The 12,304-nt window shown below is 47.8% G+C and overlaps 1 protein-coding gene across 7 annotated transcripts in view; it reads right to left on the reverse strand.

Annotated features, from left to right (window-relative positions):
• LOC138567600 (uncharacterized) overlaps positions 1-12,304 on the reverse strand; it is a 1,191,853-nt gene that overhangs the window by 846,346 nt on the left and 333,203 nt on the right. For all 7 annotated transcript variants that reach the window (XM_069645994.1, XM_069645989.1, XM_069645987.1 and 4 more), the window contains one exon: positions 10,607-10,755. In XM_069645994.1, the coding sequence (XP_069502095.1) occupies positions 10,607-10,755 (149 nt within the window). The remainder of the gene's footprint in view (positions 1-10,606; positions 10,756-12,304) is intronic.

Here is a 12,304-nt window from a genome sequence, read left to right on the forward strand (position 1 = left end):
AGGGATATGGGTCTGAGGAAGGCCCCCAGTTGCATGGGGTCTGGGTCTGTGGTCGGGGCAGGAGCGGGCTCGGGTTTAGAGGAAGATTCTATAGAGGTCTTTTGGTAAGGCATTTTTGTTTTCTTCTTTTCCGCCTTCTTTCCTGGATACAAAAGACTATTTGTAAAGAGAGGTCCATAAGAGCCTGGAAGGAACATGGGCGAGCTACCCTGGCTAGCTCGTCTTTTATCTCTTCAGTTAGTCCTCTCCGAAATATGGTAAAGCAGGCCTCCGAGAACCAATCTGCTTCCTTGGCCAGTTGCTTAAGGCGTGTTAAATAGGTAAGCATATCCTGGGACCCTTGTTGGAAATCCAATAGACGTTCTTGGGCACTGTAAACCTGTTCTGGGCGGTCAAACATGGTCTTTAGAGCCCGTACGAACCCATCATAATCATCCAGGAGGGCATTTCCAGAATTAACTAAGGGCGTAGCCCAGGTTAATGCATTCCCGGAAAGATGCGAAATCATAAAGGCCACCTTTCCCCCGGGGGTAGGAAAGTATTAGGGCTTAAAGGTAAAGTGCACTAAACACGAATCAAGGAAGCCACAAAGGTTCTTTGATGAGCCATCATATTTATCCACTACTCCGCCCAGCAATACACTTTCCTTGGTCGCGGAATCACGTGACAGGACTAGTTGTTTTAATACAGCATTTTCGGCTTTGAGATTCTGAACTTCTGTGGTTAACTCTTCCATGCCGCGCATGAGGTCTTGAACTGCAGCCTCCATGTCTGTATCTGTATCAGTTTGTTGGCGTCTCAATCTGTCACAGGTTTCCCCCCTTCTCACCTGTCTATGTTGTTTGTTGGAGTTCTTCGATGGAGTCTTCTTTCGCACAGTTCGGGTCTTGTATAACCCTGTGCATAGGTCCTCGGTTTCCAGCGTGCGTTAAGCGTCCCGTCTCCTAGGAACGTTCAGATGTCCGGGAAAAGTCCAGGAAACGGCGAAGAGTGCACTCGAGGAACGAGTGCATGGAGATCCGGTATACAATAGAGGACAAAAAAGAGGAGGAATGAAGGAGAAGGAATTTAGGGGTACCGGGAACCAGGAATCAAAGGATATAGCAAAAGCTAACTACGGCAGCACACGTCTAGCCACGGCAAGCGGTAGCGTTGAGACGCGCAGGGCTGCGGGGGCATGTCCGCTTTATAGAACGTAATGCGTACAACGTGGAAACTGGTAAATAGCGTTCCGTGTTCAGCGGCCATGTTGGGAGTACTGCTGAGTGCAAGCCCCTATGGGTCAGGGACCAGGAAGTCCAGAAAGGACGTGCCCGATGGTTCATGACAGATACTCTATGGTATCGACATGTACTCTTTAGCGATCGTGGATTACCTAGAATCGCTGGAAGCTGTAATTTGTAGAAGGGTCTTACATCTTCCGAATTCTGTGCCTATACACACTTTGAATTACGAGCTTCAGATGGTCTCTTTAATGACACAAGGGCAATGGAAGATCTTATCTATGATACACAAGATCCTGTGCCCGTGTGAAGGCTCCTTGTATGTGGATCTGGGGTTAATCTTTAACTCTAAAACCTGTGTGTGGATGAAATAGGCTTACTTGTGCTGTCAAACTCTCTTGGAGGAGTTGGCTCTCTTCCTTTTGTGACCTTGTGATAACCCTGAGAGGGTTAAGAAAGTGCTGTATGAATTTGACTGGATAAAAACAACAGAACTGATGCACGCTTATCTATCTTTGGCACACCTTCAGAATGATCATAAGAGGCTGGGTACTTTTGCCCTGTATTGGGCAATTTATCCAGCAAGGTATGTTAGGTCAACCTTCAAACGCTCTAGATCTGTTAAGAACTAAATTGTTATTGGTGAGATGAACAAGTTACTTCTTACCTTGTAACGTTCTTTCGACGGGATGTTCCTCCGACGTATTCCTCATCTTAGATATCTCCTTCCAGCTCTGCTAGCCTCGGAAATGTTTTTCTTTAGAGGGCGCTGCGCGTCGACGACCTCCGAGTCGATGTCCTTCGACAGCCGCCGTATCGACGTCATCCTGCCTATAAAGGCCGCGCGCAGCGTCCGTTGCTCAGTTCCGTTTTGTAGCCCACAATAATACTTTCTGGACTAACTAATCACCCTGAAGGAGCGTAAGCTGCAACAACAAGGGAAGTAGAACTGCGGGGATGGATGGGAGGGTCGATGAGGAATACGTCGGAGGAACATCCCGTCGAAAGAACGATACAAGGTAAGAAGTAACTTGTTCTTCGAAGGGATTGTGTCCTCAGACGTAGTCCTCATCTTAGATAGGCTCCCATAGCAGTATTCTATTATCGGAGGAGGGAGTACTGACTTCACGCTGTCTTCTATTGATGAATAGAATGCAGTACAGCCCTTCCAAACCTAGTCTCTTGACTGGAGGAGGAATCCAGATTGTAAAAGCGTGTAAAGGTATGGACAGACGACCATGTAGCGGCCGCACATATGTCCTTAACCGGCACGCCTCTTTTGAGGGCCGATGAAGCTGCAATACCTCTGGTCGAGTGAGCCCTAAGGTTTTGAGGGGGCTCCTTCCCTGCCAGTTTATAACATTCCAGAATGGCTAGAATGATCCATCTGGAAATGGTCTGCTTAGTTATTGGTAACCCCAGCTTGTGACCTGTGTAACCTACAAACAGCTGGTCTGCCTGTCTTATCCTGGCTAGTCTACTAATGTAAAAACTTAAAGCCCTCCTAGGGTCTAGCCTGTGTAACCTCTCTTCCTCTTTCCCCGGGTGAGGAGGAGTATAGAAAGATGGTAGGGTAATCTTCTGAGTGATATGGAATTCAGAAACCACCTTTGGGAGGAAATTAGGCTTCACTTGCAGGACAACTTTGTCTTTGTGAAATATAGTATGAGGAGGTTTACAAGAAAGAGCTTGTAATTCGCTCACCCTTCTAGCAGATGTAAGTGCTATTAATAAAACAGTTTTAAGGGTAAGGAATCTTAACGAACAAGAATGGAGAGGTTCGAAAGGTGTACACATCAGGAAAGTTAGTACTAAGTTTAAATCCCATAGGGGAACTTGGAATGGTCTTGGGGGATAAACATTGGTTAACCCCTTTAGAAACTGTATTACCACGGGTAATTTGAAATAGGATGGTTCTTCCGCAGTACGCTTAAAGATGGATAGCGCTGCGAGATAGCCCTTAATGGTGCCAACTTGAAGGCCTGAATTTGCCAAATAAAGTAGGAAGGACAAAACCATTGGTGTACCACATGAAAAAGGGTCGATATTCAGTTCTCTACACCAGCTGCAAAATCTGTTCCAACGGCAGCGGTATAAAGACTTTGTTGCTGGCCTCCTTGCCGAAAGCAACACCTCCATAACATCATCAGGGAGGTCCCAATCCTTATACCTCAGCCTTTCAGAAGCCAAGCGTGAAGGTTGAGGGTTTTGATGTCTGGATGGAGAACCTGACCTCCCTTGTGTGAGAGTAGGTTCTCTCTGAGTGGAAGTCGAATTGGAGGGCAGATGGACAAGTCTAGAAGGTCCGGGTACCACGTTCTCCTGGCCCAATCCGGGGCAATTAGGATCATGGTTCGCCGGAATCTTCTCAACCTCCTGATCATTTGAGGAATGACAGGGACCGGTGGGAACGCGTACGAGAAGCGGAAACTCCCAGTCCACTATGAACGCGTCTCCCAGAGCTCCTCTCGGGGGAAATTCCCTTGAGCAGAACAGGTCGCATTTCCTGTTTAGGCTGGCGGCGAACAGATCTACCTGAGGGGTTCCCCAAAGGGCGTAGATCTCTTGAAGGACTTCCTGAGCTAGCTCCCACTCGTGGGAGACTGTGTTCTGCCTGCTCAGAGCGTCCGCTGTCAAGTTCTTCTCTCCGGCTAGGTGAACTACCGATAGAGAGATTCCTTCTTGGATTGCCCAAAACCAGAGCTGCATCGCCTCTCTGCACAGGGGTAGTGATCCTACGCCTCCTCTTTTGTTGAGGTAATGCATGGCCACCGTGTTGTCCGTCATTATCAGGACATTCTTCCCTTGTACAGCTGGCAGGAACGCCTTCAGCGCAAGTCTGATGGCTCTCAGCTCTAACAGGTTGATGTGTAGTCTGGACTCCGATGGAAACCAACGACCGCTGATGGTCAAGTCGTTGGCGTGGGCTCCCCACCCCGTGAGTGAGGCATCCGTGACTACTGTTATCTCCGGCCAGGGTTGCCAAAACTGTTCTCCTTTCAGAATGTTCTCCTGACAGGCCCACCACTGAAGGTCTCGAGCCACCCTGCCGGGAACCTGAAGAAGATCTGTCATTCTCCCTGAGAATTGTGACCACTGAGTCCTCAGTGCCCACTGGAGGGATTCTCATTCTCAGGCGAGCCTCTGGCACTAGGAAAATGCAGGATGCCATGAGGCCTAGCAACCTCAAAAAGTCGAAGGCTGGGAGACGTTGGGCATGCTGGAACTTGGTAACCATCTGTAGAATATCTTGAGCCCTCACCTCTGGTGGCGAGGCTTTTCCCAGGGAAGTATCCAGGATCGCTCCTACGAACTGGAGTCTCTGTGATGGTATCATTTGTGACTTCTTTAAATTGAGGTAGAAACCCAGTCTGTGAAGGAAGTGGCACACGTGATTTAGCTGGATCTGAGCTTGTTCCGGAGAAACAGCCCTGATCAACCAATCGTCCAGGTAGGGGTAGACGTGAATCCCTTCCCTCCTTAGACTTGCAGCCACTACCGACATTAACTTGGTGAAGACCCTCGGGGCGGAGGTCAGCCCAAATGGCAGCACTCGAAATTGATAGTGAGAGTTGCCAATTGCGAACCTCAGGTATTTCCTGTGTTTGAGATGGATAGGCACATGGAAATAAGCGTCCTGAAGGTCCAGAGATACCAACCAGTCCTGGAACTGAAGGGCCTGGAGGATCTGAGAAAGAGTGACCATCTTGAATTTGTTTTGTCTGAGGAATTTGTTCAACTCTCGCAAATCCAAGATGGGTCTCATTCCTCCGTCTTTCTTTGGAATGAGAAAGTAAGGGGAGTACCAGCCCTTGTTCCTCTCCGCTACAGGTACCAGTTCTATGGCACCTTTCTCTAGCAGGTCCCAAATTTCCTGCAAAAGGAGCGGATCTGGAGCTTTCTGAGAGCTGATCCCCGGTGGATGACTCTGAGGTGTACGTAGGAAAGGCAGGCAGTAACCTTGGGCAACTGTTTCCAATGCCCAAGCATCTGACGTGATAGCCTGCCATACCGTCAGATGTTGAGTCAACCTGCCTCCTACAGGTGTCCTGTGAGGGAAGTCCTCAGAGTGGTTTTGGGGCGGCTGATGCAGATGCCGATGGTAAAGAGGCACCTGCTGTTGCTGCGGCTTTTGAATATCTACCCCGTCCACCTCGGGCAGTTCTTCTTTGACCCCTTTGAGCCGGTCGTCCTCTACCTCTTCCGAATGCGGAGTAGAAGCAAAAGGACTTGCCCCTCGCAGAGGTTCCTGTGGGACGAAAAGGAGTCTGACGGATTGCAGCTCCTAGGGATTTTGCTGCTGCTTTTGAAGTTTGCAGTTTCTCTAAACTGTCATCCGCCTTTTTCCCGAACAAAGAAGAGCCATCGAATGGCATGTTCAAGAGCCTGGCTTGCACATCTGGGGCAAAACCTGACTTTCTCAACCAAGCGAATCTCCTGGTTGATGTACTTGCCGCCATTGCTCCGCTGATACTGTCAGCCGAATCAATGCCCGTCTGGAGGGATTCGCACATAGCGTCTTTACCGTCCTGTAAAATATTCAGGAACGCATCCCTTTCTTCTCCCTCCGGGATGCAGTCAGCCGCTGTAGAAGCACACTCCCAAAGTGTATGGCTGAACCTAGCAAGGGTGCAAGTAGCATTAACAGATTTTAACGCCATGCTACATGCTGAAAAGACTTTCTTTGCCATAGCATCATATTTTTTATCGTCCCTGTCCTGTGAGACGGTAGGATAAGCAGTCTTGACATCGGTAGAGGATGCTGCCTGTACCACCAGACTTTCTGGGGATGGGTGTGTAGACAAAAACTCTGGGTCTGTAGAAGATACCCTGTACTTTGTAGACAGTTTTTTATTTACTGCTGGTACTACATCTGGGGTTTCCCAGTTTGTCATGATCTTTCTCTGAAGAGCTTTATGAAAAGGCACCACAGGATCCTCCTGTGGGCCTTTGTCAAGAATATCCGTGAGGTCATCTTGTTGGAAAGATTGTGAAGGTGCAGACCACCCCAGGAACTCTGTAATCCTGGCCATTAAGGCTCTGTAGGGGGTTTCAGCATGCTCCCCCGGGTCTGGCTTAGCAAACTCCACCTCAGGGGAAGTGTCTAACCCACTTGCCTCATGTAAAGAAACATGAAGATCCTTTAATCTGCGCTCTTCAGAGGAAAATTCCTCTCTAACTGGGGTTACAGGTCCCTGTAACTCAAATGTGTCTTCCTGTTCAGACAAATCACCCTCTTCTAAAATTGAGGATATAGTTCTCAATTGTTCTGAACTCATAAAGGAAGTAAATCCCATTTCCAAGGCAGAGGGTGCCGAACTTGTCATTATTGGCCTCGAAAACGTCGATGTCGTTGACGCCGAAGGCTTCGAGCGTGGCGTCGAAAACAGAGGCGGAGGCCTCGAAGACCTCGACAGAATTGGAATTCTACTCGACAATATCGAAGCCATCGACGTCGAGGGCCTGGGGATAGTCACTGGATGTGTGGTAACCGTGACTTTTCTTGGCGTCGACGCCGGTGTCGAAGGTCCCTTCGACAACGGCGTTGAAGACATCGACCTCGACGGAACCTTTGGAGGTCATTGTCCTGCTCGAGGGTTCGAGACGCGCTCGAGAGGTTTCTTTCGCCGGGTACTGCGACTCGCGGCGTTTTTGACCTTCGGGTCTTTCGACCAGAGCATCGCTCTCGGCAGTCTTCGAGGGGGTCGAGGCCGCTTTCTCGAAGACGCTCATCATATTTTTTCAGAATTCCTCCCATTCAGCCCGGGAACTATGTTTCGTGGGGCAAGGGATTCTTTTTGGCGAAACAGAGGAAGAGGAAGACAGAGAAGGGGATCTTCGACGTCTCCTCTTCGAGTGCTTCGATCTCGAGGAGTGATGAGACCCACTCCGAGACCTGGAGCGCGAATGGTGACGAGGAGACGAATGTCTCGACTCCGTCGACGAAGAAGAAGCTTTAAAAGTCTTACCTTTCTCCAGCTTCCCCCTACGCTCCTTCAGGGCCTTAGCTGTCATGGACATACAGTCCTCGCACTCCGAACAATGGTGTTCGGCTCCCAAACACCACAGACAAATTCTGTGAGGATCGGTCAACAACATCTTTTTCCCACAATCTCGACATTTCTTGAAGCCGGATCGAGGAGTTGTCGGTTCCGACGAGGAAGCCATCGAGTACGGATCGAATAACTCGAGGTAAATATGATTAATCTGACTAAGAACTGAGCAACGGTATTCCGAGGCACTGGGTAAGCGCGGAAAAACGGAACTGAGCAACGGACGCTGCGCGCGGCCTTTATAGGCAGGATGACGTCGACGTCGATAGGGCAGCTGTCGAAGGACATCGACTCGGAGGACGTCGACGCGCAGAGCCCTCTAAAGAAAAAATTTTCCGAGGCCAGCAGAGCTGGAAGGAGATATCTAAGATGAGGAATACGTCGGCGGACACAATCCCTTCGAACTGGTATGCTGGATCCCTCTCAAGCAAAGTGTAGATTCTGTAATGATGAATCTCAAATTGAAAGTTCTAAACATATCTTGTTGGATTGTCCAGCTGTTCAAGTACAGGGGCAAAGATGTAAATACCTGGCAAAATTCTCCCAATCATCTGATTTCGGGGCAAAGGATGAAATTTGGTCATTATGCTTGGGTGGTAACATGACATCTACCATGCCTGCTGTTGCGAATTCTTTAAAATTTTTGAAATTGGATGTTATTCAATGAAATCATGTATGTAATTATGCATCCTGGTAGCATGTTTTGTTATTATCTTGCTGTTTTAACTGTTTGCATTTTTCTGTAATTATTTTGTTGTTTTATCTCTTTTTGTGTCTTTTTTAACTATTTGTTAAAGGTTAAGGATCTTAGCCAAATAACACAAAAAGAATATTTTTTCAATGCATCTTTTTTCATTTGCTTTAGGGTGCATTATCAGGATGACCTACTTTATTTTTAAGTCACACAGGTACTTTTTTGAATGGCGTTGTTGGCCTTGACTGTCCTTTATCAATGTTCTGTCTTTGGGTAATCTTTCTTTATTTTCACTCACGGAATCTATCTACTGTTGTCACGCCACGTTGGAGACCGGGGTCTGCCGCGCCCGCTCTTCCCGTCACCTCCTGGCGAGTCTACCCGCGCTTCCGCGCCTGAGAGCATGCGCGGGAGACCTCTCTCTCAGTTCCGCGCATGCGCCGTGGACTGGGCTCGAGTCCTAGGAAGGGCTTGCCTTCCAGGACTCGCTTTGAGTACGCCGGCGCCCGAAGGTGAAGCGGCTTGCGTTCCAAGCCTCACGGGCGCCGGCGACCCATAAAAGGAGCCGCAGATCGAGGCAAGCCGCGTCTCAATGCGGTTTGCTTCGTTCTGTGAGCTTTCCTACTTGGGCTGCCTGCTATTTACCTGAGCCCACCCAGGGCTGCCTGCAACTTACCTGAGTCCACTCTGGGCTGCCTGCTACCCCTCTGAGTTCCTCCCTGGGCCTGCCAGCATACCTTACCTGGGTTCTCCCTGGGCCTGCCAGCATACCTTACCTGGGTTCTCCCTGAGCCTGCCAGCATACCTTACCTGGGATCTCCCTGGGCCTGCCAGCATACCTTACCTGGGTTCTCCCTGGGCCTGCCAGCATACCTTACCTGGGTTCTCCCTGGGCCTGCCAGCATACCTTACCTGGGTTCTCCCTGGGCCTGCCAGCAAACTTTACCTGGGTTCTCCCTGGGCCTGCCAGCATACTCTACCTGGGTTCCCCTGGCTCTGCCAGCAACTTACCAGACTCAACTCAGGGCCTGCTGACATACTTTTACCTGGATCTCCCTGGGTCTGCCAGCATACACTTACCGGGGTCCCCTGTGATTGCTGCCCTAGGGTTACCTTTCGGTCCCCTTCAGTTTGGTCACCTGTTCCAGCTTGGTTCCTTCCATTCCTGTCCGGCCTTACCCTACATCCGTTCCTGTGGACTAAGAATATATCTGCCACGCCGGAATCATTGACCTCCGCTTCAGTTCACGTGCTTTTGGACTTGATTCCATCGGACTCCATCCTTGCCCGTGATCGGCAACAAGACTGTAGCCTCTCCTGTCTGTGCTTGCACAGTCCCTTCGTCACGTTAATCAGGAGAGTGCTTTCCGTGACATTGGGAATCGGCCCATCCTCCACCCAGTATCAGTTTTTGGGTGGCGGAGAGGCTGGTCTCTCGTGCCACAAGCTCGTCTTTCGACTAGTTCCAGACTGGCGACCTCGGCAAGATCAAAGACCAAGAAACCAGGTACGCAGCCCTCTCGTGCTTCCTAACTTGACAACTGTGATGGACAAGTATGTTTCTTATTACTCGATGATACTAAATTCTTGAAATGTTTTATCTAGTGAGAAGTTTCATTTTTGTAGTTCATTTTTCTTTTTCCTATTGATTACAGATTAGCCCCGATGATGGATGTTTAATCCGAAATGCATTGGCCGATTGTATCTGTTCACCTCTGTGCTTTTCTGCATGTATACTATTAACTAAAAAATGTTTGTTTCAATATATTGCATCTTGGAATTTGACATGGCAGGTTTTGATTGTCACAGTTGTGGCATTAAATTTGCATTGTCTTTTTCAACCTCACATGTGAGCGCATAGTATCTAAAGCTAATTGGCTTTGGTCTTTTCTTCCATGAACTCCTTAGATTCGTCACAGGAACCAAACCACGGTCCCCTAACAGGAACTCTGACACTTTGCAGCACAGATCGCCATTGTTGCAGCGTGGAGAAAAGTTACAGTGCTTGACCCACTTTTTTAAAATTTCTGTAATTGTGACCTCTCCTCTTGGGGGGGGAAAGACAGGGTCAAACTGGACAGTGTCAGAGAAACAATCTGAGGATGAGTAGAGCTAAACCACAGGAAAAATAGAAGTTGTGGTTTGCTTTTAGGTGATCCCAACCAGACTAGAAATTAGACAGTATAGGTCTATGTTCTGTATGTACTAGCCCAAATAATAAGGATGCCTGGGTGAGGGTTGAAAAAACATTTTTTAGACAAAAGATGGGGACGGTCCTAGAGCTCTACTGAAACTTTCAATAAAAGCCCTCGAACCATCGCTGGGTATTCTTTGAGATATTTGTGGTTAAACATCCCATTAGGCAGAAGTTCCCTGCATGTTTAACACCTATAATACTAGCATGAATAAAAAAAATAGCATGGTCTCCCATTTCACCCACTCCTGCTGTTTTCAAATGAATTTATCAAAACATAGCCATACCTTTGCAAAGAGGCTGAGTGCTCCTGGCAAGCGGGATGGCGCCTGAGTAGAGAAATACTTGAGGCAGGCAAGCAGTGCTACTCTCCAAATGCCTAATGGCCCCCTATAGAAAGGAATTGCTACAGACTTCCTCCAGATAACCTGTAAAGGTTCACCTTGTGAGCTGCTGTCAGTGATGGAGGTCCCAGGGCTGCTTGGCAGGTCCTGGATTCGGGGAAGATTGAAGGCTGCAATGGCTCCTGGTACAGATTGTTCGGCTGAGGTCCCATGAAGCCGCTGGTGAAGCTCTCCTCCCTGCAGTAACCTGAAAATGACGAGAGAAAAAATGAAGACAGACTGTTTGCAAAGGAATACATATGGGTCAAGTGAGTGAAAGGAAACATTGTGCCACACAAATTAAGTTAAGAGTTATTAGAGTTGTGCCAAATAGGCGGGACTTCACACATCCAATTTTCATTAAATTGTGCACTCAATTTCAGCAGTTTCCTGAAGCGATAAAAGTGTCTTGTTTTCAAAAATGCCAGGGGAGCACCCATTGAATTGAGGTTTGCAAAAAAAGGACCTTTGCAAAATAAATGTGCAAGAATTCAAGTTTTTGAATAGTGTTATAGACACAATTTTCTGGAATACGACCTTGCATAAATATGACAGTTCATCAGCCCACAGATGAGGAATAGTTCTCAGCAAATTCAGTGCAAGGACCAATTTTCCAAGATGCCCATGCTGTGGGCATCATCATGCTGTATGTGCCGAATGGAGGTGCAAAGCGATCTGTTTTTACTTCTGCAGTGCGGAGCTTGTGTCTCAAAAAGCTCTGGCAGGAGTCTAGTGGGCTCATCGACTCTGAAGATCCAGTACCTCCGGATGCCTGGCGCTCTCTCTGATCAGCATTGGTTTTACATACTGCATTCTGACAAACTCTGCATTGTTTCCTCTGTTGCTAGCCCTGCTGTTGATTACTGTATTGGTTTGTGGAACTCTCAAGGATTTATCGCACTCTGCACCGGTTTCCTCTGTTGCTGACCCTGTTGTGTTATCAGTGGCTTGATTTTTGGAACGCCCCAAGATTTGTCAAACTCTGCACTTGTTTTCTCTATTGCTGAGGATTACTTTACCGATTTGTGGCACTGTAAAGGATCTTGGTGAATTAGGTACTGTCATTCCCCTTGGAACTGTTACAGCAACAGATTTAACAGAGGTGATGAAGGAAAGCTAGGTGTTGAGATGGAAAATAGAGGCGAGATTGTAAAATAAAACTCATTTTATTTATCTGAATTTGCAATGTGGCTACACACTGTATCCTATTACAAAAGAGTGGGGACAATAAAAGTACATGAGCAAACTGAAGGCGAACAGCATGGTATTATACTCTTCATGATTAGATATAGAAAAAAGAGTTTTAAGGGAAGATCAGAAAGATGAGAATTGAGGTTGAGCAGAGAGCACAGGGAAAATAATTCCAGTGTTTGGAAGCAAGGAGGGCGAAGGAACGAAAGCAGGACCATGCACAGGGAGGGTGAGGGACGTTAGTAAGTATAGAGGTGTGGGCCAAGAAGAGTCAGGGATACAATAAACAGAGACAAGGGAAAAGAGGTAATACAGAGCTAAACTAACTATGGACACATTTGAAGGCAATATAAGGTAGAAAAACTAAAGTCGAGCAGATATGGAAGTCAAAAAAGAGAAACTAAAGAGGGGGAGAGAGTGAGAGAAGAGAACGGGTTGAGAGAAGAAACAGAAAACATTGGCAGGATTAAAGACAGCATTTGAAGGAGAGAGTGCAAAGATCTGAAAACCGAGAAGTGGGGCACAGCAGTAAAGATGACAAAAAAAAAGGGTGTGAACAAGAGCCA

Source organism: Ambystoma mexicanum, chromosome 2p, assembly GCF_040938575.1.
Source record: "Ambystoma mexicanum isolate Mex_15411 chromosome 2p, UKY_AmexF1_1, whole genome shotgun sequence".
Classification (NCBI taxonomy): Eukaryota; Metazoa; Chordata; class Amphibia; order Caudata; family Ambystomatidae; genus Ambystoma; species Ambystoma mexicanum.